We start from the raw sequence: 27,543 nt of genomic DNA on the forward strand, positions 1-27,543 counted from the left end.
GAGAATGCCTCTAACTGTGGGTCCTAATGAATGAAATGCATCTGCTGGCCTGATGTTGTAGTTGGGAGCATATCTTCTCTGTTGGGTTGTGTGATTTGGGAGAGGAGCTGAAGAAAGGATGTCTTTCTTTTGCTCATGTGTGACTGTGTTTGAAGGAACACAATCCTAGGGCTGAAAGGGCGAACATTCTGGCTACTGGACAAAAATTTGGTAGAAAGAAAGGCTGAGAGAGATCTGTCTGGATAGTGGGATAAATCCTGGTCAGAGTGTAGCATCTGGTTATCTTTCACTGAGGCACAGAAAGGACAACCTTCTTGTTTTCAGTTCCAGCACTTTCTGCCCTGAATATAGAGCATCCTTGAGCATCACAGGGCAGCTTGCTTAGGCAATGCCCAACTCCAGCCCCAACTGAGTAATGATTTTAGAATTAGTGATTTAGGGGCTTGTGGAATCCTTTGCCTAACTGCAAGAGCTCTCTAGTGAGTGTGTAAGATGCATGGTTTCCAAAGCTCTGTTACTTAGCCAAATTGAACTTTAATTATGCTGATAGAGGTTTGTTTCAGTACAGAGGTCATCTCTACTGCCAAATATAAGTTATCTCCTCTAGATAACTTGGAAGAATAACAGCTATTTGAAGAAAAGTTCACTGGATTTTTTTAACAGTTTATTTGCCTGTTTTCAGGAGTAGATGCATTTTAGCTGATTGCCTTCCCCCTCCAAATTAGCCTGTGAAAGGCATATATTTAGCAAATACCAGTCCAACAATTAAACAAACACAAAGCATTGACAGTAGGAGCATATCACAGTCAGTGTCAGGCAATTTTAATTGATGGTGCTACTAGTCTTACAATCTGATTTCTTTCTGTAAGTTCCTCTGTACACCTGTGTAAAAATTATCTGATTTTGGGGCTTCTCTGTTTTTGTTTAAACAGAAGGACTTTGAGTAGTAAGTCTTCAGAAAGATCTGATTTTGCATCCACAAAGAACATAATTGGCAATGGGCTAAAGCTTGGGAAAAGGCTATGCCTGCTGTGTAGGCACCAAAGGTGAAAAGGAAGTGGTTCATTACAGTCATAATTGTGCCGGAGGACAAGTTTCAGAATTTTTCTTATGACCTGGTTGGCATTTTGTGCCTACATAAAACAACAATTTGTAAAATATTCAGTCAAAGGTTACCATGATTTCTGTGAGTTCTCCTTTGCTTAACCACTCAAAAGCTTTGCGCAGTGTAAGCCATTATCTAATTGGTGTCTCACAGGCAGTGATGTACTCCATTAATAAGTCTAGATTTACTTAACGTCACATTATTAGCTTATCTTTTCTTACCTCCTTTTCCTGCCTTTCTTTTTGTTGACTCTTTAGATTATTTTTCTTTTGGTTTTATTATTTTTTTTAATAATAATTATGCAGATTACCAAAAATGTATTCTGTTTTTTCTTAACCATGTGAGGTCTAATAAGGACCAGAATCCTGATTCCAGTAAGATTTACACACATGCTTAGCACTCAAAGGTATGTTCAACTTTAACTAAGTAGTTCACTCCCTAGAAGTGGATGGGATTACCTTTGCAGTAGCTATGTATCTTATGCATCTGAAGATTTGCAAGAAAGGACATATCTGACTGTTTCCGAGTTTGTGATGAGGGCTGATCACATTTCTTGGACTAACGGAACTTAGCAATAGAAAACTTTTAGATCTGAGTTAAAGATGCAACTCTTGCTTCTTCCAGTCACAGACTCTTCTGGTTCTCCTCTGCTTGGTGTAGCTGTTACATGCTGAGCAGGTGTAAATACTGCAGGTAGGGCCAAAGAGGGAAGGAGGCCCCACACATTGTGCGTCACTAACCTTCCACTTACATTCCTCAGGTTCCTTTGATAATTCCCCTTTTGCTGAGAATGAGAAGTAGCCTAACAGCTGTGGTATGGAGAAAGAGTGCCACACATTGAATGTATCTTACTTTAAAGATTGTCTCCTGGTATTTGAAAATATGTAAGTGAAGAAAGATGTGCTCACTGTTCCAAATGCCAACTTTGGAAAATTTCTTTATCTTGTTCCTTGATGAATGATTCTTATTTAGCTACATACTTTAATGTGGACAATGTGAGTGATATCACTATTGTCTCTGCATAATCCAAGAAAAAAATGTGCTAAGTAATATAAAGCTCTGGGTGATTTAAGAGAATACACAGACATAAGAAAATAGGTGAGTTTAAAATGCTAAATGCTTGAAAAGAAACTTTAGTCATCTGTGAGCACCAGCTCTTCAGTTGTCATTTTTACATGGTGTATTTGCAACTTGCCCTTAATAATAACTTGACAACTGGAAGAAATGTACTGTTTAAACATTAATCATTTCAGTTACACATTAAACAGTAACATTCTTAATCCAAATATAAATATCCAAACTGTTACACTGTGCATTTATGCAAGGAGCACAGAGATGACGGGGTATCTTTTACAAATTTCAATTAATAAATAGATTATTTATGACATAACTGTAAATAGTGTCACTGACAGTAAAGCACTGTGATCTCATTTGTGGTATCGGTGCCCTAACTTTTAGCAGGAGTCCAGTGCCTGTTGCTTTTGGTTGTATGTTTTTGTATAAATACAATTAAGCGTTAGTGACATTTTAGATTTTTCTAAACTGTCCTGTCCAACATTAAGGATTAAGGTGTTGCGCCCTCTTCTCCATGTATCTTTTTCACTCCCAGTATTGCTGAGCCTGCCACTGGTGTTGCTGAAGGAGGTTTCCAGGCGTGTGGGAGCAAAGCAGTTTAATGCTGATGGGAGAAATGGGAAGTGACTGGTGCACCGTGTGACTATTTTGCCTTTGCATGCTCAAGGAAGAGGAAAACTTCAGTTTGGGCTGTTGTTTAGTTGGCAGGTGTAGGCAATAGGAGGCATGATTTAGGCTCATGTAATCCCTTTTAAAGATTCCCGAGCTGTGTGCACTTCTGGTGACAGGATCAGCTTTCCTGGAAGGGAGGATGGAGTCCCAAGGCTTTACCTACTCAGGCAGAAGGTGGAAATGTAGCTGCCACTTACCCAGTCTGCATCCCAGTCTGTTGGGTACCAAACTTTGGGCCATATCGTTAAGTTTACAGAGCAGATCATGAAAGCTGGAGATGAAAAAATAAATTATTTGCCCCAATACCATTTTCTTTCCAGAACTGTAAGGACAGACTACTACAGAAACCTCTAGAAGCTCTTAAAGGAAGTAAATGTGACAGGGAAAAAAATACCTAACTCTGGAGTGCCTATTTGATGAGTCATGTACCACTCTACTTTGTACCTATTAACAGAATGCATGTTTGACCTTCCGTTTCTTTGCTCTTGTTGCCTCCCTCTTCTGTGATATCAAAGGAAGTAGCTTTTGGAAATCAGCCTGCCAGAGAAGAGGTGATTTGATTCACCTCAATATCTAATGTACAGCTTTATACAAACAGAACTTTATACAGACAGATAAAAACTGTATTTATAACCTAATTTCCTAAAAACCTGTGTAACATCAAAGCTGAGTTAAAAATATTGCACCTAAATTTTCTGTTAAGGATACTAAAATGAACTGGCCAAAGTGACAGAGCCTGATGCGAACAAGCACTTTCATCATTTTCTTACATTTGCTTCTGTCATTGGACAGAAGTCAGTGATAATTCATCCTTTCTTTCATGGTGCCACCACTAAGAGTCAGAGCAGACATGAGGTGTCATGAGAGGCACTAAAACATACAATTAAGATTGCATTTAGTTTTATCCTATAAACCTATACAATGTGCCTCAAAATCTAACTTACATAAAAAGTCGACATGGGCTAATGTCTACAGTGGAACAATTGGGGAGGATTTTTAAGTGTTACTGTTATTAATGCCATGTGTGACAGGATGGTTCATTTTGGCAGAATGTTTATCCAGCTGAAAAGTTTATCAAATGTTCAAGGGACCCAATCTTTTAATAGAAAATATGGATTTAATTTGAATATGAGAATTGAATGTTGTATTTTCAGTACCTATTTCTGTAAATAGATGGATTTTAGAACAGTACCATCTTGAAATTTTGCTGCTTGGTCTACTCAGTTTTGTTCATGAGCAAGTCCTGTGAAATGTATTAATGACAGACATTTTCATATGGCTGTATCCTAGTAACACTGAATACAAATGGACAGTAGTTGCTGCACAGTACTGGTAACTGATGTAATACATACTGGCAACTGTTGCCTGTTAGAATTTTTGGAAGAGAATTTGTATAGAGTTAAAAATGCAACGTGGAATTGACTTTTCGATGTAAAGTGGTTTTAATTAATTTTTTTAAGCCAGAAAGTGATATTATGTATCTCTTTGGAATGAAAACTTCCACTTCGGCATTTGTGATGGGAATTTTTAATGGAAATCAATTCCCCTGCCTCAATCAGTTGAATTTTTGGTGAAAAAACTTTCAGCATTAAGTTTGCTATCACATCTTATTTAGAAAATCTAATTTTTATTAATTTCCTGGTATTTTTATGTGGATTTATAAGTCAAAACTTGTCTTATCAGCAAAACACAGTCGTGGTTATCCAATGCCATTCTGTGGTGTCAGCCAAGTACTGTGGCATGGGGAGAACCATATTACATAGCCACCAAGGTGTCCCTTGGGTTTCCTCCATTCGGATTCTGCTGTTGATCTATTTGTGAGAGCTGACATGGTCAAGGCTACCTTTAGTCTGAAAGAATAGTCCTGGGTGATAATACAAACTGTTCTCATTTTTGGCATGTTTTTCAATTAGTACAAGTAAAATTTTAGGCCCTTCATTTCATAAACCTGTTGTCTAGGCCCCAGAACATATAAATCCATAAATGTATGTTTTTCTGCCAGTAATGTTGTCTGTGCTTCTACAGATTGCCAGGGCTGTTGCTGCTCTTGAAGTGTTCGATGCCTATTTCGTGTCTGGACCTGACTAGAAATCAACTACCCCTTGTATTCTCTCACCGTGTTTCCTGAGAGACAGAGGCCAGCAGGCATGACCCTTCTTGCTGTCCCATCTCCTGCCCCTCCACACCGCACAGACTGGGCAGGGTGGGTGTGCCTGTGGAGGCTCCAGCTCACTACAGTTCAGGCTCTTTTTCTCCTTCTCCTAAGAAAGCACTCTAGCTGCTGTCTCAGGTTTGCTCAAAGGATGCTTTCTGCAAAAGTTTAAAGGCGATCATGAAGCGTTAGGTAAAACAGTATTAGTCGGCAGCAACACTCTTCCCCTGAGATAGGGGAGCAGGCAGCAGCTGCCAGTAACTTAGTTCTTGCATGATGTTGTTATCTGCAGCCAGGTTCTAGCTGCTTCTCACTCCTCCACCCTGGAAAAACTGAACTGCTTCTGGCAGAGTGGGTTGCCTGAAGACAGGTGAATCAGAAAGGGTGTTGCCTTTCCAAAAATTTTAAGAAAGTGTACTGATCATAAGTTAGATTGGAGGTAGGGAGAAGAAAAGGATATTTTTCATTCTTCCAGCTGGAGATAGAAATTGTACACTCTTCATGCTTTAAGGACTTTTTCTGTGTCCTGTGTCTAAGTTACTGAACAAAAAGCATACTATGAGTGACAATGCTTTTGGTGCAGGCACCAGAAACATCCATCCCATCTTGACCACTGCATTACAAAGCCTCCTCCCTTTCTTTCCCTTTGGCTGAATTGATTTTGAATTCTGCTTTTCTTGGTGGAACAGCTTCAGCAGGATGTGTGGAGACCGTCCCGTCCTAAAAGAGCCAGTAGACTGATAGTTAAGATCTGTCATGCTAAGGAATGCTGTAAGCACAAGGCTAGTTTGTAGACAGGGCCAGGCACTGGTGTCTCTCAGAGCTACACCAGTTTGTGGACCTGGCCTTAAGAACTGTTATTAATGGATTTAGTCTCCTACCAGACTGGAGCTGCTAAAGTTACACTGGTTCCCATTGTCATTCAAAGTCATTACGGGAAATAAATGCAAATAATGCATTGTTGTCACAATGCAAATACTGGTTCCCAGGTAAGCTTTTTGCAGCTGTGGTATGGAGTGATGGCAAGAGTTGCTAAACAGGTTTCATACCAGTGGAACAGTTTCCTCTGCCTACACTGATGGGATTCTCAAGTCTTGGCTTGGCTAGCTATTTGTGTTGGAACAGTACAAAGTGATATGAAGACAGTAAGGGACTTGCTGCTTTTGTTTCTAATGATGCCTGTTAGTAACAGAAACTGGTGCTTATCTCATTTAATGGAGTTGCCTTTTCCTTCAGAAAAAAACGGTTCTTGTGGGGACCTATTCTGTCTCCCTTCCAGCAAAAGCAAAGAATAATACTGGATATTTTATATCCATCAGGATATTTTAGATTGGACTTTAATACTTCTCCAAATAAACCCTATTCACTTTCTTTTCTAGTTCTTAAACACAACAAAGGAGGAGGGTTAACAAATGTAAGTGAAATTCAATAATGTATGACAGCCTGTCCTCCTTCCCTCTTCCTGTATGCAAAGGTGATTCTGATGAAAGACTTGGTTAGTGAACTTAGTGCTGCACCTTGATCAGTGACAAGTCTCATTCTCATGGATAATTTCTAACAACTGTAGGCATGTGAATATTGTGCTGTAAGAGAAGTCATGGTTAGATTTGTGTCCAGAAAAAAATGTCCGTCAGATTATGCATGCCATCATCACTTGCTGCATTTGCCAGCTCCATACTCATGGCTTGTGTTTAGCTTACTTTGCTCCCTGTACTGCTGGATTTGTTATTAAAAGCATTTGGCATTTTTAGAGTTCACTATCTTCTTACTAACCTATGGTACTAAACATGTTAGTGGCCAATTTTCTTACCTACCTCAGGATACTACTTGTATTCTCAAAAATTCACAAAGCAGGTTGAAGGGACATGGAGGACGGGAAATGCAGTTTGTCTACAGTAACTATGTCTACACTGACTCCTCAGGAGTATGTGAGAAAGATCTTAAGGTCAGATTCCCCAAGCAGATTTTTTAATTTTTTTAGTGGGCAGAAGAAGCAGTGTGGTGGTCTTTTCTGTGAGATGCTGAATACTTCAAGAGGTGGGTTCCTTTTGAGAATTTAATTTCCTCCAGGGCCCTTTGGTTGGAGATAAGGGCTTTTGCACAAGGTGCTAACCACTTAGTAAGACAGGACCAGTGGCAGGTAAATTTTTGGAGATGTAATTAACTTCCTGTGGTAGAAAAGCCAGTTTGCCCACATGTGGAAGGATACTTTCTTCTCTAACTGAAAGTCCACTTTACTTTATGTAGAATTGACTCAATTATTTTTATTCACCCCATTCTACCTTAAAAAACTATTTACTATTTAAACAAAACAGAAAAGTTTTATCTGACTACTGCTTCAGTTCTGCATATTATTTAAAGTCAGTATTGTATCTTAAGGGTCTTTCCTAAACCCACACTAGGTGTTAAGAAAATAATTTTATAGGTGCCATAATACCTAATCACGGTACAATGTTAATGTAACAACACTTCTACATAAGAGCTCTAGAACACATACCTTATAGGATTATGTATTTTAACTAGACTTACCATATAATAAGTCCTAATTTTCCTGAAAATTGACTGTAAAAATTAAGGTTATAGCCAAATTTTCATGATCTGTGAAGTTCATACAGTGCTAGATGTTAAAAAGATCAATTGTATTTCTCTGTAGGCAGAATCCTAGTTGTCTCAAATGAGATGTTTGATGTAACTTGGTTTTGTCTTTACTGGAATAGTTTAAATTCAGTAGGCTGATACGTATGAAGGTGTAATTTTTTACTTATACTTTTTACTTAATGGATGTGTATTATTTTACTTAGAATATTGGTTCTCCCCCCCCCCCCCCCCCTTTTACATGAGAAGATTTCTACCCAGGATGCAAATCAACTAAAACCAACAGTTAATTTCAAGGAAAACTCCTAAAAAATTAAACATAGTGAAATTAATCTGATTTCAATGTATTCATCCTGCCATATTTCAGAGTTGCTGCTTTTAGCTTCATGCAGTGTATGACATTCAACAAAAATGAACTGACATTTCTTTACATCTTGTCAAGCTCTCATGTACTCTCTTACTCCTGATCGTTGACCCCAGTATCCCAGCATTGGAGCAAGCAGGCAGCAATCTGCTTACCTGGCTGGCAGCCGTAATCTTTGCGCATATCTTGCAGCTTGCTCAGGAATAGGGACTGGGTGGTTTCCGTCTCTTTTATGATTTGTGTCACTTCCCCCTCCTGTTCTTGTGGCTGTCCTGCTGCAGAACTGGCTGCCTCTTCTGAGTCTTCTTCCCGCATCCGCTCAAGAGGAGCTTCTTCCTCCTTCACTAACTGGGTCAACCTCCACTTCCATTGTTTCCTCTTGACTGCAGGAGTGACTGTTATGGTTAGGGTTGTGTCTCTGGTTTAGCCACAGCATCCATTTGTATGTCCTTAGATCCAGAGACCCTCTCGCTCCTTTCAGGGTGCTGGACACAGGCCTGGTAGGCATACGCCAGGCCCCAACACAGCACCAAAAGTCTCTGTCCATCTTCAGTGTAAGCAAGACATCCTTCCTTCGAGTGTTCTGCCATTTCAACAGGATTCCATGCCTGTTCAGGTGTAAACTCCCAGGCCTTCAGGGCTGAAAACTGCTCTAGGCACCTGCCCAAATTCTCCCACACACCTTGCTACCTAGGAATTTGCTGCCTCAGAGCACTTTCCTGTGCGTCATCCCCAACTGGTTGGTTACTGGAGGTCCCACAGAGATTTGAACTTGGATCACTGGATTCAGAGTCCAAGGATGGTCTTGTAGACTACGGATGCAAGTGGACCACCACTGATGGAAGAAGGAAGGTGTCCAGTATCTGAGGGAATGAGCAGTGGTGGAGGTGGTCTACAGCAACCTAGACAACAACCATGTCTCCAAAGATCTGGATGACATCCATTGCATGTGGGCCATGTGGCAAAGGTTAGTACAGTACACACCAGGGTAATATGCCAACACCTTCATGATGATGAACTGGCCAGATATCAAGGCACTAACTGTGGAGAAACTCTCACCAGCTCTGGCAATTCAAAGAGAATCTCTCTTCCTCCGCAACCCTGTGGGCCTGCATCTTGGCTGTAGCTAGAGTGTCCCACCAGGTTCAGTGTCTTGAAGAGAATATCTCTTCCTCCTTGCCCCAGCAGCCAGGGTCTCAGCTATCAAGGGTGCTGAAGTAGGTGACAGTGCCCTAACTGTATGTCGTGCTGTATTGCCACATGTTTTTCAAGGCCCAAGATGATGTTTTGGGTAGTGGCATAGGCTGCAGGGTACATTTCTAGCCACCTGCTAGTTGCCTCCACCATAGGAAGCACATAGCACTTGTCTTGGTGGCAGATTCGCAGCAGTGGTCTGATGTAATCGATCTGCTAAGCCTCTTCATATTGATAGCCCAGCCGCCATCTTCTATTCCAGGGAGACTTTAGTCACTTGGCTCACTTGGTTATGGTGTGTGTTTCACATTCATGGGTAGCCTGTGCAATAGCTTCAATTGTCAGATCCACACCTTGATCAAGAGCCCATCTGTATGTTGCATCTCTCCCTAGGTGTCCCTAGGGACATGTTTCATGGGCCCATTGAGCTAGAAATAGCTCACCTTTTCATTCCCGGTCCAGGTCCACCTGAGCTGCTTAATTTCTGGCAGCCTGATCTATCTGTTCATTGTTTAGATGTTGTTTGGTGGTTCAGCTCTTGGGCATGTGAGCATCTACGTGATGTATACGCACATCATGATGTAGATGTATTCTCAAAGTACATCTCATGTAAGTTGTAAATATGTATGGAATAAAGCATTCCTGTCTTACCCAACTGTCCTGCCTCCTGCTTTTTTTGGTTTAATTTATCTGTTTCTCTTTGTATTAATAAAATTTCACTTGTTGAAATTTTCACATCAGCATTTCTTTTCCACATTTTTGCAAAAATAGCTGTGTGAAAGCACAGTTGTGTGTACCTGTTACATTTTTGGTTTCTGCTATTTAGTCTACTTCATCTTCACTCAAGCAAATGCACTGAAAGGGTTTGTGAAGACATCGGCAATGAAAGGGCAGTGGGAAAGCTCACAGCCTAATCTGTGCCTTCCATAAGTATAGAAGTGATAAACTGAGTAAAAAATTGAACTCAAAAGCGTTCAACTTACAGCTTTCAAAAAGACTTGACACACATTTCTCAATGGATGTGAAGTAGTTTTGCAAACCAGCTTGAATTGAGGTGAGTAGCACATCTAAAATGGTGTGTTTAAAAAAGTGCGTGTATATATGTGTTTGTACAAATATATATAAAAACTTCTGCTCCTAAAAAATCTTCTTCCTTTGTAGTTGAAACTGCTGCTACGTTGCCTGGCAGAAAACAGATAACAGGTACATTGGGGTTCTGTGTAATTTTTTCCCCATTGTTCTTGTATTTTAGAAAGTGCGTAGGAAGATTGCTGCTGCTGTTACTTTTTAATTCATGGAGATAGTTAAGAATATGTAAATACTTGCAAGTTAATTATCCATATCATCCTTGTGGCTTATTAGCATATTTCATGGTGCAAATCAGTATCAAAAGCATCAGTAATTTTCCAGAGAAAATAAAAATAAGGTCACTGACATTACTCCAATTCTCCTTTCATTGCAGAAATTTATATTTATGTTTAGCCTTTGGAAAGAAGCTATTCCTAGTTTTTAGTAAGGCAAGCAAAATAGTCTGAGCAAGGAATCATGTGAGTGATTAGCATTTCAGAAACTCCTTGTTTACTACGTTTAACCAAAAAAATCTGGGTTTCCGCAGAGACTTTTGGTATCTCTGACTTAATTCTCCTACAACAGTAGGAAAGGCTTTACAGTATAATTAGTGTATTGTAAGTAACATTATAGGATTACTTTTGAGATTTGAGAGAAGATGTTGAAATACCTTAAGTATATTTTTTAAAATAGTGTTTTATATTGGCAGCCAGCTGTTCTTTAGATTATATTTCTGTGATAACTGTGACTTGACTTGTCTGTGGCACTCTCAAAAACCACTCAATGAATGAAAGGGCTAACTTTGAAGTTGCTATGTGAACCATCTATCAAATTTCCTAATTTCTTCTTGATCAAAATACTGACTGTAACAACATCAAAGATTTAGTGGCTAGTGTTTGCTATATAAATAATTGGCTGGCTCCTATCAAGATCAGAGGTTCAAACTTTAAATGAATTAGCTTTTTGTAATGCTGCTTTTTGCAGGATAGAAAGGAGAACAGATATGTATGGGATAAATTTTAAATGGCAAGTCTCAGTGTTATTATACAAAGTCTGAGAGAGTTCTTCATATCCACCTCCAGCCATCTTGTTATGTATGCTTGATTCCCATTTCCAGAATTAGCAAGATACTCAGGGTAGGCATGTGGCTTTCAGGCTAGCGTGGCACATATCTTGGGTCAATGATTATGTTTTCTTAATATTATACAACGCAAACTGTCCATTATTTGTTGAAAATAAATTGTCTTCAGTTGAATTCTATTTGAATTCATAAAAATTGTAATTTTTTTAATCAGAGATTGTTACATCTGCCTTGTTTGACAACCCAGAAGTGTTCTTCTGATAAGCCGGTGTTGCCCTCTTCTGGTGAATGCAGTAAACTTTTGATAATATAAGGAAAGGCTGCTGAGGATGATTATGTATGTGTCTGAAACTTCATTATGGTCCTTTTTTTCCCTCTTTTTTTTTTTCTGTCTGAAACAAAAGCTGCAAATTCAGGAGAATCAGCTGCAACAGCCATTTCTGGTAAGAAAATCAGGAGTTTACTGCAATGTTTGTTATTTCCTGTTAGATAAAATCTTCTGCTTTTATCTGAGGTAATGCAGAAAAGTTGTAATGTAATGTAAATGAGTTCCAACATTTAATGTTTTCATTGTTTATTTTTTTAAGAGAAAATTAATTTCTCCATTCTACTTTGTAATGAAATAGCTTATCTTATAGAATCACTTATGGTTTGTGGCAGCGATGCTTGGGGATGAAGTAAGTGCAAGTTGCTTGATCAGGAGCCTTTTGTCCAGTAACTTGAATAGTGAACAGTTTGCAGAGACGGCAGAGGAGGAACACTGTAGTGAGAGAGCTCCCTTACATCTCCTCCCACCCTAGCAGATTTGCATATGTCATTTGATGCAGTGTAGTATACTACACACATGCACACGTGTGCAAGCACACATACACACACACACACAAGACACTAATAACTTCTGGGACCAGAGGTGATGAACATCATCTATGAAGGCATTTTTAAAAAACGAAGAATGTAGACACAGAGAAATAGCTGTGTGAAAGCTAGTTGCTTTCTTGCTTAATGTATACTGACATATCATGCTTTGGAGAAAAGAAATAATACAGACACAAACACACATGCTTTTGTTCTTTTACAGATGCAATCTTTTTCTGGGAATGGTTCATCTTTAACAGTTGCAGCCAATTCAGTATTTGTTGTAGTTTATACCAAGCCAAATAATACAGATGAAGTCAGCACTTAGTTTTCACTCTGATTCTTCATATTTTGGCTGCTCATTAGTTGCCTTAGAGAATCAGTTGTCTTCAGGATTGTTACTTAAGAACCAAATATGCTTAGCTTTTACTCTGAGTATGGAATTAAGAGGGCACTTTTGAAAAGGCTCAAAATGGCTAGTCTAGTTGAAATAAATATATCAGAAGGAAAAGCTCCCTTTCCCTTTCCATGTAATGAAGTTGACTGCTTCTTTTTCTTGATATGCAACTATCTTCATGCAGAGCCACCAACTTTTCTTTACTGTACTTAAGATATTGCTTCTACTAATGAGAGTGGTGCTTTTAGTAAAGAAGTTTGGAAAGCATAATGTTCTTCTGTTATAAAGCTGCTCTGGCCGATTTTAAAAAAGTAAGTTGTCATATTGGAGTGATATAAAGTGGTCCTCTAACCACTTCGTATTCCTGCGCTGACACCTAAAATATGCTTACTAAGCATATCCTTCCTGAGCAATCTTTAAATTTTCTTCTATTGTCTTAATGTAATTTTCTTTTTTTTTCCTTTTGATGTAGCTGAAAAAAATTTGCATCCTCAGTCTACTTTATTTATATATGGTTACTGGGAAAATAGCTTTTTTGGAGAGACAGTTTGCCAAAGCCAGTGTGCCATCTCTGCTCATGAGTGTTGTGAGTTTGTGCAACAAAAGGTCCTTGGGGCTAAGCAGTTATTGCTATTGGAAATGCCAAATTCATCTGCATCTTCTAAAAGAATGAAACCGATAAAAGGAACTTATCTGACAGAACTAAATTACCAGCTGTTTGTATTCAGATACTCAGATTTTTTAAATAAAGTGAACATTCTTCCAAATATTTATATTGAAATAATGTGAACATTCTTAACAAGCACTGCAGTTGTTCTTAAAATGGAACTTAGATAAATAATATTCAGTTCCTCTTTGAAGTTTTGCATGCTTGATCTTTTTTCTCCAAAATTTGTAGAAATAAAATATTATATTAATACAGCTTTTACTTCTTTTCTATTTTTTTTCCCCAGAATCCTCTATTGTTACTTTTATCACCTATCCTATTAATCCTTCAGGCAAGATTTTATTAATGTTTCTCTTATTTATATTTAGATAGATTTAGATTTTAAAGATTTTAAAGATTTTTTAGATTTTTATTTTATTTTTATTGTTTTTACTTTTATTATTTTTTCTTTCAGATATGACTTCAGAGGAGACTACACAAACTGCAGGTGAGAATTAGCATGAAGAGAGTAAGGTCTGAAAGGAGATGTTGCATTCATGAAAGTTTGCTTTTTCTTTTAGTAACTGCAATTTGTTTAGTGCAAATTATTTTCTTACATGATCTTCAAATTTATATTTATCTCCAATCTGTATTTTAAGTCTGCATGGGTAGGGTTTTGAAGCTCATTTAACTGACACTGAGCTGTTAACCTTCCTTTTTTATTCAAAATATTACATTGCTTACCAAAGCCCAAACTGGGCATATTTATTTTTAGCAAGTATGTAGTTTTTTGGCATATTTATAGATAGAATGTTTTCTATACTTTCTGATACTATTTAAAGTATTTTACAGAACTAAAATGTACACCCCATTCCTTAAAGACACTTACATGATATATGTTCTTGCAATGAGTTGCCAAATAGGATCAGTAAAGACTCAAATCAGAAGAACTTGCTACCCCTTTTTTTCCTGATGTTTGCATTTGAAAAAAAGAAGTAGGTTCACCCCATATCAGTACAGATTCCTACGTGTCTGTATATGAGCTATAATAGCATCCTGCTATTCTTCATAGTTGATGGAAAGACATATTTTTAGAACATGATTCATCTTATGCTGAAGTGCCCATGTAGAATAGGTTAAATGGGAATCACACCTTAAAAGCACTGCTTTCTCCACTGAATAATAGGGAACCTAGAGTAACTGGCTCATATGGGGACATAAACATTTGATTGGATGGATCTCACTCTGAATGCTGCTTTATCGTTTCCCATGCTGAAAGTAACATAATTCCCTTATAAATGCTCATGTGTTTACACTTCTGGGAAGACAGAGTCTAAAGTAGAAATTAGGAAACTTTTTTTTGTGACATGTATTTCATAGGCTTTTAAAGTTAAAATGTGAAAACTTAATTTTAAAACTTTTTTTTTTTAACAGAAGCTCTTAACATCACTGATTATTACTCCACCATAACACCAGGTAGGATTCATATATCACCACTGATCTTCTTTTATGCTCCTCAAAATTTAAGTGTGTGTGAGTTCAGGAAGTCTGCTCCCAAATATTTTTAATAGGATCTTTTTTCTTGGTATTATGGTGTGTCATATTAGTAGTCTGCCTTACTTGGCATTGATCTCCAGTCTGGTAGAAGGTCTAATTCTGCAATGCTTGCCTAGATGGCCGCATATAGGAGAGTTTGGTTATTTTGTAAGTCAGAGCAGCAGGCTACCACAAAGATGTAAGAAACACAATCTCAGGGACCATGTTTACTTAAAAAAAAAAAATCCTCATGCTTTTTAGTAGATTGAAGCAGTCCAAATCCAGTCATGATGTTCTCAGGGCAGGTCCAGTCTATAGGATTAGGCTGAATTTAATTTTTTTATTACCTATGGAGGAGCCTGGTAGACCAATTAGAATGCATTTGCACTGAATTCGTGCAAGTGGTAGAAGAACTGGCTTGGAGCCATACTGGCTAGTATAATTTGACTGTATGAATGTGACCTGCAGGAAATTTGCAGCTATGTTATTTGATGATCTTTGGGGGCTGGAAGCACTAGTGATTTTTGATCAGTCCTTTATCCTGCACACTGCTTATCTATTTTGTGGATTTTGGTGGCATGCAGAGATCCTAAGCAAGACTAGCTGGCACACAAATGGGTGCTCTGTAAAGAAAAAGAGGCTGATGTTACACTTTACATTTGTATCACTCCTCAATTTTGTGTTGGGTTTTTATAAGTGTTGTTCTTTATGTAGTTAATAATTTTGACAAATTCAGTTATTTATGAACATTTTATTTCTTTAAGGAGTTTAAAAAAAAAGTGCTGATATAATTTTCATAACTATTTCAGTGACAACTGCCAACACAAAAGGGAAGGCAAATTTATTTGAATCTAAATTGCTGTCTGAAAAAATAATTTTTTCTAATAATTCGAATATTGCCACCAGCTCACAATCCGTACCCTCTGATGGCTGTTTGTTGATGGTGATAAAATTGAGGAAGCATCAAACTGTAACAGGCAAATGTTTGTACCACAGAAAAAGTAAAAAAAATTAAAAATTCCCATCTCATTTGGTACTAGCTAATGATAACAGCAGAGAAAATAGCATTTGTTTTTCTGTTAATGGAGGCCAATCTATCTGCTTAAGTAAGGAAAGTTGTGCTGCCACGTTGTTTTTATGAACAAGTTTAGGAGTTTTGTCTTAGATGCAAATATCTTTCCAGTCCTTTATTTTGATTTTATACAATAGAGCCATCTGTTTACAGTACCCTTAATTTGGGATCAGTGTTATTTCTTTGCAGTGCAGGTAGCCTTAAAAATACGGGAGCAGCCAAAAGCTTGCTGTCACTAACTAAAGACGCGTTCTACTAGATGAAAGTACACACGTTTGCTGTCATCATAGTTTGAATTCTATCAGGTAGAACAGTTTTAGTATCATGCTATCATAAGTAGCCATAGTAGGATCCTGGGAGCAGATAATAGGCTACCTAGTGATTGAACACTGTGATATTTGAGGAGCTTATTTATGACATGCTAATTTCTGTTTTATTTGGATTTAAAAAAAAAAAATAGAGACCACTTGCAGGTAGGTCTTCTGTGGAAACTGTTACAGAAAATTATTCAAAATTAATTAATCAAAAACAGCATGTTTCACTCCGAATACGAAGTCTTGGAAAATGTCATGGTAAGTGCCCTGGAGAAGTAAAGCCTAGACAGTATGTGAAATATTTCTAAAAGGTAAAGACCTTTGCATTTATAAGATTGAAATGATTGTAAATATGTGTGTTTGTCAGTACTGGGTTTTAAGTTCAACATTTTTACTCACTAGATTTTTTTTTCCCAAAAAATCCCCTATAGCAGGAGAAACCATTTTATGCAACAGAACACCTGTCTGTAATTTTTCAGGTTAGTGGTTTTCTTTTTCATTTTTCTTACAAAAAACATGTCCAACTATTTTCTATTCTGAGTAATGAGGCAACTTTTCATTGCTATGTAAAAGCTAGCTCTGTAATAAATTTTCTTGCAAATTTAGAGAGATTTTGTATAACTTCTAAAAAATTCATATAAAATGGGGGGGGGTATTTAAAAGTAATGTTTAGTCTATTGTATTTTTTATCTTTGGTTTCTTATATGGGATACACAGTTGCAGATAAGAATTCCAAACCCAAGAAAATAAGAAACTAGTATGCTATGGTAGACGCTAATATCTGCCATATTGACCCTAACTCTGTATCAGGAATAGAAGTTGAAACAGTGTTTAGGAGAATTATTGTAAAAGCCTGTGTGTATTTTAAAAGTGTAATGTTACAGAACAGACAAACAAAGGAAAATGGAAAGGGCAGTGATGTTCCCTTTATGTGTGTTAACAAAAACGTAGTAAAAGAAGATTTTGTTGATACATGTTGCTGCCTTCCAAAACACTTTGATAAATGGCTTCTGTGAGAAATATTTGACAAAATGAAGTCACTCCTGCCAAGTAGCTATATGCTGAGTACTTTATAGATTAGAAAGAGGCAGAATAAGTATCTCCTGCTCCCCCCCCCCCCCCCCCCAAGTTTCCCTACCGGTTAACACAGGAAACTGCTAGATGATTTGAGTGATGTCATGTATGCGTTCCTGTATGGGTCTTTATAACCTGCACTGAATGTGTGGCTGCAGGAAGAGAAGTGTTGTAGAAGTTCCTTTTTGTCTCCAAAATGGGCCTACCAGCTCTCAAGGACTGTTGAATGATGCTCTGCATTATGGTATCCTGCAAGTTCTTTAATCCCCAAGGGACTAATTTTCAGAGTATCACTTTGCCTTTACCCACACATTTTATTCTTGTTGCGGGAGTTGGAGCTGTATTAATAGTAATGTGCAGTGCACTTTTTCTGTTTTGGGAAAAAAAAAAAAAAAGAACTAGAAGCAATTTAGAGACAACCAGCAAAAATAAATATACAGAAAATAATAAAGCTATTGGACTAATTCATTTGTGGAAATAGTAAGTGAAGAGATGGAAGAACAATTGCAAAACTAGTGAATGATCAGAAAAGCTAGTGTAAGTGTTCTTATTTCCCTTCTATTGTAACACAAGACAGTGAATTTTTAAATTCTCAAATAATTTTACATCATGTGGTTTAGCATTGATTTTCTTAACTTTTTTGCCTTTTGGTTTTAGTGTTCTACGTGGGCAAGGTAAAACTTCAGGCAAGTGAGGAAAGTAACACATCACTAAATGTAGAAATAGTAAGTGTTCTCTCTTTTAAAACTTTATTGTAAGGAAGGTTGAAATGAGTTTCTTTGCCTACACTTAAACTACTGATACCCTAACATGATTCTTATTATATTTTTTATAGTTTTATTTTATTTCAAATACAGTTTGCAGTGCAAGTTAGTATTTGCAGTGGATGGATCTACTCACTAAATATTAGAATTCCAGCTAAGTAAACTTCCTACAGTAAGGGCCTGTATTCTCTATATAGCCACTGAAAGGAGGGGGAAGCCCTGGGAAGTCTGGAGAGACATCTTAATAATGCCTAATCAAGAATCTACATTTAGGCATACAGGATCTTCCTTTGGAGATTAATTTAGGCACTTTACTTTAGAAGGTAAGCATCATTAGATGGCAACACTGTGGGCATAAATTAAGTTGGATTGCACCCTGGGAATAATTCATGTTGAGATTCTCATAAATAGGGTATCGTTCTATGCGTTTTGGCATGTGGTTAATCAGTTATTAGTTTTGCAATAGGCCTATGTGGCACGAGTGTGTCCACTTACACAACACAACAGAGGTTTGAGAGAATGATATCATGCAAAGCAAAAACCCTAAAGATTATTCAGTATCGAGATAATACTACAAGGATTAGAATGTTTAGTCATTATAGATGGAAAACTGAAGGGAGAAAAAAAAATAAGGACTTTAGCTTGTAAAGGAGCTTGTATCTTTCTCCTACACATCTTTGTTTGCACTCAGGCTGAGATTTCACATGTCGATCTGCAAGCATGAGAGCAGTCAGCAAAGTCACGCAGAGAGTTACTGCAGAGGTGCACATGGAGCATTGAGTTTGGGCAGGGGTAGGCACCTGGCAAAAGCCACCTCTGCATTCTGTTGCATTTCAATGGTGATAATGCCTACTGAAACTGTCCTAGTGTATTAATGTTATGCCTAGAGCTATTAGAAAAACAGGTTTCCTGTCTCTTGGAACGCTTTTGCTTTTTACCAGAATATTTCTTAGGTAATGTCAATACCATATGTGTTAGATAATGTTTTCATCATGGTGCTTGCTGCTTGCATGAAATGTAAAAATAACCAGTAGTGGTGGCAACCAGGAGAACATAAGGATGCAGATCTATAAAGGGCCTTTAGATAAACCTTAGTGTATCCCCTGGCCCTAAGGCTAGATCATATATATTTAGACCATTCCTACCATGTCTTTCATCTCAGTTCTTGGCTTCTTACTTCTATGTTGTCTATGTTTCTATGTTGTCTATTACTTATGTCTATTATGGATTTTGTCCCAGTGCTGCACTTAACGGTTAGAACGTTTGTTCAGTGTGTGGTCTAAGCCGTCTTTGTTGCAAACTAAGCCAAATTCCTCTTTTTCCAACACGAGAGATGGTGAGGTCACTATCCTCTTGCCCATATCTTTCACAAATCAGATCCTGTTATTCAGTGAGCCAATTCTTTCCATAAGTTGTGACAGCAATGTCATGGTAAATATTTCTTGAAGTGTATTCATGAGAAAATGTGCTTCTTATCTTTGGAATTTCAGCCTGTTAAAATGTGTGAAATGAACATAAGTTTCTTTTAAGGCTAAAAACTACTGGTTTTACTTAGAGGTGGAATCTTTGTTTCTAACAGATTAATAACATAACCATCAACAATCAAGTTACAAAATTAATTGCAATTCCAGCACCTACCCCACAAGAACTGAGGTAAGGAATTTTGAATAAGGATTGAAAACTCTGTTATATTTGAAAAAGATGAAGTGAGACTTTCCATGTGGTTAGCAGACTCTTCACTTTGCATTACTCCTGCACTTTATAAATTAAAAATTTCAGGAATTGTAAGTTAATTGTTCTTTAACATAAAGTTCATATTGGTTAGAATAGTCTTAGTTTTGTTTTATGTACCACTGGAGTTTGTTTTAAGAAATGGTACACTTGCTGATTTGCTTTTAGGTCCTTTAGCTTCCTTGGGGCTCAACAAGGCCCAAAGGCCTTGTTGTTTAGATGCTGATGATGTTAGTAATAGTAATAATAGTACTAGCAGTAGCGTAATAATAATAATAATAATAATAATAATAATAAAATAAATAAAATACCTGAGGACATGAGCTGTGGATTGTTGAGAATGCCAGTCTGACTGCTGCTCTTCATGAATAAATAGTTTTTATATCTTCAGGGATTTGGCCTGTCTCTTAGGCAATTGCTAAGAGAACTTTTAATAGCTGCATGTTTTTTAATACATGGAGCTATTATACATAATAATGGAGCCATATCTATATTTTTATTTTGGTGTAGTTTCTTCTTTCGCAGCCTTTATAAGGAGAGGTTTGAATGAGTGAATATTTACTGCTATTCCCAAAACTTACCCTGAAAATCAAAAATATGTAATTGGCCAACAGGTCTTGTTTGTAGAAGAAATCCGTATTTCTTAAGCATTCTATTTCTGTGGCTTTGAGTATAAATTTAGAATTCTGTTCCAAATGACTGCTTGCCAAAAGGCAACATTAAGATTTATCTTTTGCTCTTTTAAATAACTTTTAAAGAAGTGGATTGATGTTCAAATATGTGATGATGGAGGTTTAAACTTAGTTTGTGGAGTGACTAATAAAAGGCAACTTTTAAAATGTTTAATCCTTTGAAAGGTGGTTGTACAATATTAGAACTGGCATGATTTTAAAAAATCACTGATCAACTGGAAAAAAATTTTTTTCTCAGTAATTGCTTGTTCTTTTCATTATATTGTTGTAATTGTCTTTAAAAACATAAGTAAAAATCCTCCATAATGGTAACTTTTTATTTTAAAGAATTTCAGAGTTCAACAAAACCTTGCAAGCAGTAAGTGAGGTAAGATTACTAGTTGTTGTTAGTTTGGAAAACTTTTTTTCAACTTATTTCTGACGATGTCATTATCTAGGTATCAGTCCTGTTTTTTCCTGACAAAACAATTTTTTTCTATTTTCACTTGTCATTACAGTCTTCTGTTATGGAATGCAGTGCAGAAAACCAGAGGTTTGTTGTTAATTTTCTAAATGCTTATATATTTAAAAGGTCATATATTGTCTTGTGATATATCAAGTATGAATGGCTATGTAACAGAAGAAAAAACAAACTTTCTAGGAAGTTAAGTTTGAGAAACAGGCTGGAGAAATATATGTAGACTGACAAAGACGTTCTGATCCCATTATTGTCCTAGCATTAGTGATTTTTTTTTTTTTTTAACCAAACTGTATTGCTTTTCATTAATCTTCCGGTGAAGCACAGACTTGCCTGCCATATTTCTTCTTCATCTTTGTACTAGCTGAGGCACATAGCAACTTAACCACTAATGCTATGGGATTTGGGACCACCAAACTTCCAAAGCTTGTGAATACAATGCAATCTTTATGAGGGAATTGCTTCAGACATCCCAGGTTGCTGTTCTTCAGCTTGGGAAACCAGCCATCCTCAGGGCAGGGGAAGCCTGAGAAGGTAACTAGTTCAGAGTTGGGAAGCCATGGGGTATCAGAATGGTAAGGCACAGGGGTGATCCTGGAAACCTGGAAACATAGATAATGTCTGTCAATTTAATTGCTACTCACCACTGAATTGCTAGTCCTTTAAACTGATCAGCTTGGAAACACTATATTCTAAAACAAAATGTGGGACTTCGTTTCCCCAAATACTTGAATTTGGGGTTTATCTTCCTGGGTCAGGGTGAAAGAAAAGTCCAAAACACTCAAACAGTAATAGACAGAAAGTCAGATTGCACTTTCATGTCATATACTGGCAGTAGTTAGGGTACTCTTTTTATACTTGTTAGCTGGAAAGAAGCTTCACTTCATCTTTCATGTGTTGCCTTTTCATTCACCTGTGTGTTTTGAGTTTGCTGAACGTGAAGAATTCTTACTGTAGGTTTGCTAGTTTAGGCAGGGTTTCACGTCATCAAACCAGAATTGTAAACGTGTAGTTACATGCTTAAGTGGGTCATTTAAGTTCTCTCTAAAGTCAAGAGAGAGAACACTGGCTTTCTCCAGGTGATGGAGATTTCATATACACTGACACAGCCACTTAGGACACTTGCTAGTTCCTCTCTGGAGCTTCTTTACAGTAACAGTGGAGATTATGTTATAATTTTCACAAAATTACCAACATTTTAATGGCTAACATTAATTAGGGAGGACCCCATTTAAGAATCAACAGTGTCTGTAGAGAAAAGAGAAAATAAGCTGCCACAAACTGATGTATTACCCTTCTTTTCAGCCTGCCATAGTGTTTTATGTGCATTAAAAATATCCCCAAATCTGAAAGAGCCTAGGAAAAACGTGCTTTCACGCTTAGCATTTGTGCTAACGTGCTTTCACTTAGCATTTGATGTGTGTTGTAAAGATGAGGCAGATCTGTTTCTTGAGTCTAAAGCTCCTTCTTCTCATTATAGTATACACTGCAATTTCATAATGAAGCTGGCTGAGGGAAAGAATATAAGCAGTTTAACAGACAAAGCAGAAAAAAGCCAACTTGGTAAGTTATACTTGAAACACAGTCTCATCACAGTTACCCTTTCAAATTAAATTTCATATCTTTACAGGTGACCTTCAAGTAACTAAAAGAAAAGATTGTTACTTACTTTTAGATAAAAATAGTTTTTTGTTGAACAATATAAATACATCAAAAATGCAGCCTTCTGATTTTTGGGTGAGGAGGGAGAAGATAGAAATATGTTTAAAAAAACTTTGGTATAAAATTGCTGACCACATTAATAAAGCAGACTTTGAAAGGATTAGGTGTAAAATTACTTGAGAACATAAAAGTGTTACTGAAATGGCGATCTGAATTGAAAAGTTTATGAAGTAGCCAAGCTTTCTTAGTGATATGTGATAGTAGGGAGTGGTGACTCATACCATTTGTCCTTTTCTTTCAAAAGATACAGCTTTGCATTTTGGTTTGTTTACATCAACAAAAAGAGAAATCTGTACTTGTCAGGCATTTAGCAAAAATCTGGGGGTATTGCAGTATTCGGACTGTTCAAGATCTGTTTTGCAAATGTCATTTCAGAATAAAACTCAAAATCAATTATGCAATATGCACTATTGTTTAAAAAACATAACACACACTTAATTGAATACCCTGCTTAACAGTATTAGCAATTTTTATGCTTCAGGATAAACTAGGTTAATGCTTCTTTGTCATCTCAGAACCGTGCTGCTGTTCATCACTAAAGTATTGTTCTTTGAGTGCTGAAGAATTACAAATGTAGTAAGTATAAATACAAAATTTTACTTGCTTATTTCTTAAATTTCCTAATGCATTAATAAAGTCAACTTCCATGTTGCCGTGTAATAGCTAGGAAGGACTCTACAAGAACAAGCTGACAGGCATTTTCCTATATAGCTCCCTCCCCATTCCTCCTTCTTCCCCTCCCCTCCCTTCTCTTCCCTTCCCTTTCTTTTTTTTTCCCTTCCTTTTTTTTTTTCTCCCTTTTTTTTTTTTTTGCTGATGCAGATAGCTTTTGTGTTTAGCATCAGGTCACCTCCAGAATAGGCAGCAAAGGCAGTAGCAGTATTTATGGACTTGCTAGTTAACAACTACAGCAAAATAGAATGTAAGAACCCTCAAAATGTTATGAAAGTCATATTTGTTACTAGAGCATGAAACATCTAATCTGATTGATTTTAAAATATACATTATTAGTAGTACGTCCATATCATTCATATATATTCCTCTATTATAGCTTGTTTTCTTTAAAATATAAACAATGTTAAATTTAACATGCATTTCTGTGCTTTTTTACAGTATTATACAAGTGCCACCTCTTTCCATATGGGTTCCTCTCCCTCGTTCTCCTTCTCTCCTTAAAAAGACTTCCCCCAAATCTAATACTTTTATTTCCCCCACTAGGCTTTCTACCAAAGAAAGCCCCACAATTAGACCACTGATCCCACCATTCACAGAAATTTCTTTTTCTGGAACTCTCTCCACATCTCCCGCTACAAATCCTCTCTCTGAAACTTCTGTCACATCTACTACTGAAACTTCTGTCACATCTACTACTGAAACTTCTCTGTCTTCCACCAGTGTTACCACTACACTTTCCCCCTCTGAGTCTCTTGCTCAACCTACCGTGCCAACTTTTCCTTCCATAGCTTCTAATAAATCTGTCACTACTTCCACACCTGCAACAAAATCTGTCACTAATGCTGCTTTCTCAATTAAATCTGATGCTGCATATCTTAGCAAGCCTATTACAATAATTTCTCCATCTATAAGTTTCACTAAACATTCTGCAGTTCCCTCTTCTGAGCTTCCCCCCAAACCTCCAATAGCAATTCCCCCCTTTGAGACTACCACCAAATCTGTTGCACAAATTCATCCTGCTACAGATTCAACCCAACCTATTTCTGGTAACAAAACTGTTACTACAGCACCTATTCTTCCCCTTACTCCTTTCACAATAACTTTGACCCCTACTGTTAGTCCTGTCAACCATTCTGTCTCAGCTTCTCATCCTCATTCTACTGCTGATGGCCATGGTAGCCTGCCTAATGGGAACACAGGTAAATATGACAAGTAAAATGATTTTTTTTTAAATTTGAATGCCATATACTGAATTTGCTTTTAAACTTTATTAAGCAAGATTATATATCTGAGCTGTGACCTTTCAATTACTGTGAAAAGCCGGAGACAACTCTCATGAGGTGTATACTTATTTTAAAATACATTCTGATGCCTTTGGCCATGATGAGTGATACCTCACCCTACAAATTGGTTGGTAACTGTGATCGATAGGTACTGTGCTAAGTTCCCAACAGTTACCTTTGGCAGAAAATGTTAAGTCAGAGAGCCAGGTAGCTATTTTTTTTACTAAGCTGGTATTTAAAATATTGCAAATCAATGTTGGATCTTCCTTAAAATATTGTTATTGATTAGGAATATTCTTAGTGGCTATGTATTTTCCTATGAAGATTGTACACATCTTCACAAGCTTCTTTTCAAATTGCTGATCTTATCTTGATTTTATTCTACTTTCAGGCATCCAGTGTCTAAAAATCCAAAATAATAGATTATTTAACATCACTAATGGTCTGATGTGAGGAACTTTGTAATCAATAAAAAATTGAATTGATGCTGGCCATTTGAAACCTTGCTTTATGTTTTCATAAGATTTATAGTATTGCTATCTGCAAAGTAGCTGATAGAGAGAAAAAGGGATTCTGGCTCACATAACATGTTGAGAGACCTTACAAGTTGTGATAAGGTTTGTTGGTCAAGAGAACTGCTTAATTTTTCTGCTTCTCAAAGCTTACTTCATTTGTTGAACACAATGTTTAAATAAATGCACAACTTTTCTTTTGTCACAGGAAAGATACTATCAGCTACCACATACACAACTTCTGTATATACCACCATTAATATCACCACAGCTGAGCAAATCGTGTCCAAAATAGAAAATGATTTAGCAGCTGGAAAAGTAGAGCCAAAAGATGTAGAAAGGATGGTTAGTGAGGTTAGCAAAGTCCTGACTGCTTCTCAGCCATTACCACCCCGAATTTCTAACAGGTAGGTCATTCTGGCAATAGATTAAAGGTGTGTTGTATTGTCTGTCTTGATAAATTGGCTGCAGCAAGTTTCATTTTTTCATAATCATAATCCGAAAGAATATTTCTTGTTCTTTAATGTACTTATACAAAATGGAAGGAGTATCATTCTAGTGTTACCAGCTCTACTATAATAAAATGCCACGGAAAACAGTGTATTTTTTTGCATTGATGCCACAATAAGTAAGCAGAGTCAGCTGTATTTTACACTATGCTTGGATTGTGGCTCCATAACCACAACTTGCCTGAGAATTTTGGGTGTATGTGCTTGGTAATACTAAGTATCTCTTTTTCTTAACAGAATTATAAAACTGGTGGATTATATTGGCTTAAAACTGAACTTTTCAGCAACGTCTGCTGATTTTGCCTCCCCTTCCTTGGCTCTAGCAGTTGTCAAAACCAATAGCATCCGCTCCAACCCAATGTCTTTTGCTGTCCAGGACTCAGCTGATCTCCAGGTTAAACACTGATAATTCTAAATACTTACAAATTCTCAAACATATATTTTTAAGTATTTATGTTTTTGTATTTATATGTAACATGTTTGTTCTGTGTTTATGTCACAGTTTCAGGATCTCTTGTTCATATTAGTTTCAGAGAAAAAATACTTCGTTTTTGAAGCCCTTCATAGTTTTTCCTTTCATTTTCTATTATGGTGTAAATAAGCAACAGACTTAGCACAAACTGGCATTCGACTAATAAGCTGTTAGAGAGGGTACAGCCAGAACACCGGAATGGACAGAGTGCTTGCTGGAATAACTTTGCCTCAAAAACCCTGAATCATGAGTCATTTAATCACCCACCCTGACCGTGCTGAAATTTGTCAAGGAGTGTTGGCAGATGGCTTCATCTGTTAAAAGGATATTAATTGCAGAGGCTTCCAGGAAAGAACTATTATGTTGCTTGGATAATGACATTCATACATTTGTCACTCGTGACTAGTTGGTCTTGCCAAGAAAGAAGTCCTTAGAAAGTTTGGATCCACTTTGTCTCACTCAAAACCTCCCTCCTGGTTGAGGAAATAATAATTTGGACAACACCAGCCTTGAAGGCTTAAGCAAGGAGAGATGGAAAGTTCTGGACAAACTTTGGCACATTCCATGCTCTCAGAGAAGGAAATAACTTAATCTAGCATGAGCCATAGGTAGTACTGGAACTGTTCTGTGATACTGAAAATGATATGAAATGTTAGATTTGAGTTCTTTTCTCTTTTCTTAGCAACACGTGGTGCATGAATGTGAGGTGACTAGGAGGTGGTAGTGCTGAAAAATGGATATTTGCTAAGTAGTGATTTTCTGGAAATCTCATGGCACTGGCAATGAAATGCAGAGAATTTTCAACAAGTATCATCTAGTTCAAATCAGAGCAATGGGAATGCTTTTGTGGAATTGATTCAGGATTTCTTTGGTGGCTGTCTAAACCAGTGATCTCCAAAGTGAGGTGTGAGGACCCCAGGGTGTGCACACGACAGTCCATTGGGGTGTGGGAAGAAAATATTTTTTATATGATTAATAAATAGAAAATATATTTTTTTAAAAAATAATGTTTAATCTTTATCTCATCTTTTTAAAATTTCTGGTTTTGTATATGTTTCATAATGTGCATAATATATTAGTACAGTAGTACATGCATATAACTTATAAATAGATATATTTTGGGGTGCATGCTCAAAAAATTTTTAGGGGGTGCATGATCAAAAAAGTTTGGAGACCACTGGTCTAAACAGCAGAGTTAAACCATATTCATGGGGTGCTGTGGAGAGTTCACACTGTTATTCGTATTACAACCATTCTTTGAATACACAGATAATTTCTTTCTTTAGCTCTGCTGATGTTTCACATCTCTCAGGAACTCTGAGATTATGATATTTGTATGTGACTAATGTGCAACAAGAAAATGTTAGAGATTTTGTACTGAACAAAGTTCTCTGTCCTATAAGTACAGCACAGAAAACTGTGTGAAAGTTCAGATCTTTTTTTTATAATGTTAGATCAGTTGAGATACCTGAATTGTAGCTAATCCAGTTTATTTTTGTCAGTTTTGCCAGATGATCATAAAGTTAG

The 27,543-nt window shown here is 37.0% G+C and overlaps 1 protein-coding gene across 3 annotated transcripts in view; it reads left to right on the forward strand.

The window, feature by feature from the left end:
* ADGRG2 (adhesion G protein-coupled receptor G2) overlaps positions 1 to 27,543 on the forward strand; it is a 63,795-nt gene that overhangs the window by 20,568 nt on the left and 15,684 nt on the right. For 2 of the 3 annotated variants that reach the window (XM_075521551.1, XM_075521544.1), the window contains exons 4-17: positions 10,318 to 10,359; positions 11,710 to 11,748; positions 13,679 to 13,711; positions 14,638 to 14,679; positions 16,557 to 16,604; positions 17,857 to 17,924; positions 19,543 to 19,616; positions 20,714 to 20,753; positions 20,884 to 20,918; positions 22,324 to 22,406; positions 23,081 to 23,141; positions 23,679 to 24,439; positions 25,244 to 25,442; positions 25,782 to 25,938. In XM_075521551.1, coding sequence (XP_075377666.1) covers positions 10,318 to 10,359; positions 11,710 to 11,748; positions 13,679 to 13,711; positions 14,638 to 14,679; positions 16,557 to 16,604; positions 17,857 to 17,924; positions 19,543 to 19,616; positions 20,714 to 20,753; positions 20,884 to 20,918; positions 22,324 to 22,406; positions 23,081 to 23,141; positions 23,679 to 24,439; positions 25,244 to 25,442; positions 25,782 to 25,938 — 1,682 coding nt within the window. The remainder of the gene's footprint in view (positions 1 to 10,317; positions 10,360 to 11,709; positions 11,749 to 13,678; positions 13,712 to 14,637; positions 14,680 to 16,556; positions 16,605 to 17,856; positions 17,925 to 19,542; positions 19,617 to 20,713; positions 20,754 to 20,883; positions 20,919 to 22,323; positions 22,407 to 23,080; positions 23,142 to 23,678; positions 24,440 to 25,243; positions 25,443 to 25,781; positions 25,939 to 27,543) is intronic. The other variant, XM_075521561.1, reaches the window with a different exon arrangement.

Source organism: Mycteria americana, chromosome 1, assembly GCF_035582795.1.
Source record: "Mycteria americana isolate JAX WOST 10 ecotype Jacksonville Zoo and Gardens chromosome 1, USCA_MyAme_1.0, whole genome shotgun sequence".
Classification (NCBI taxonomy): domain Eukaryota; kingdom Metazoa; phylum Chordata; class Aves; order Ciconiiformes; family Ciconiidae; genus Mycteria; species Mycteria americana.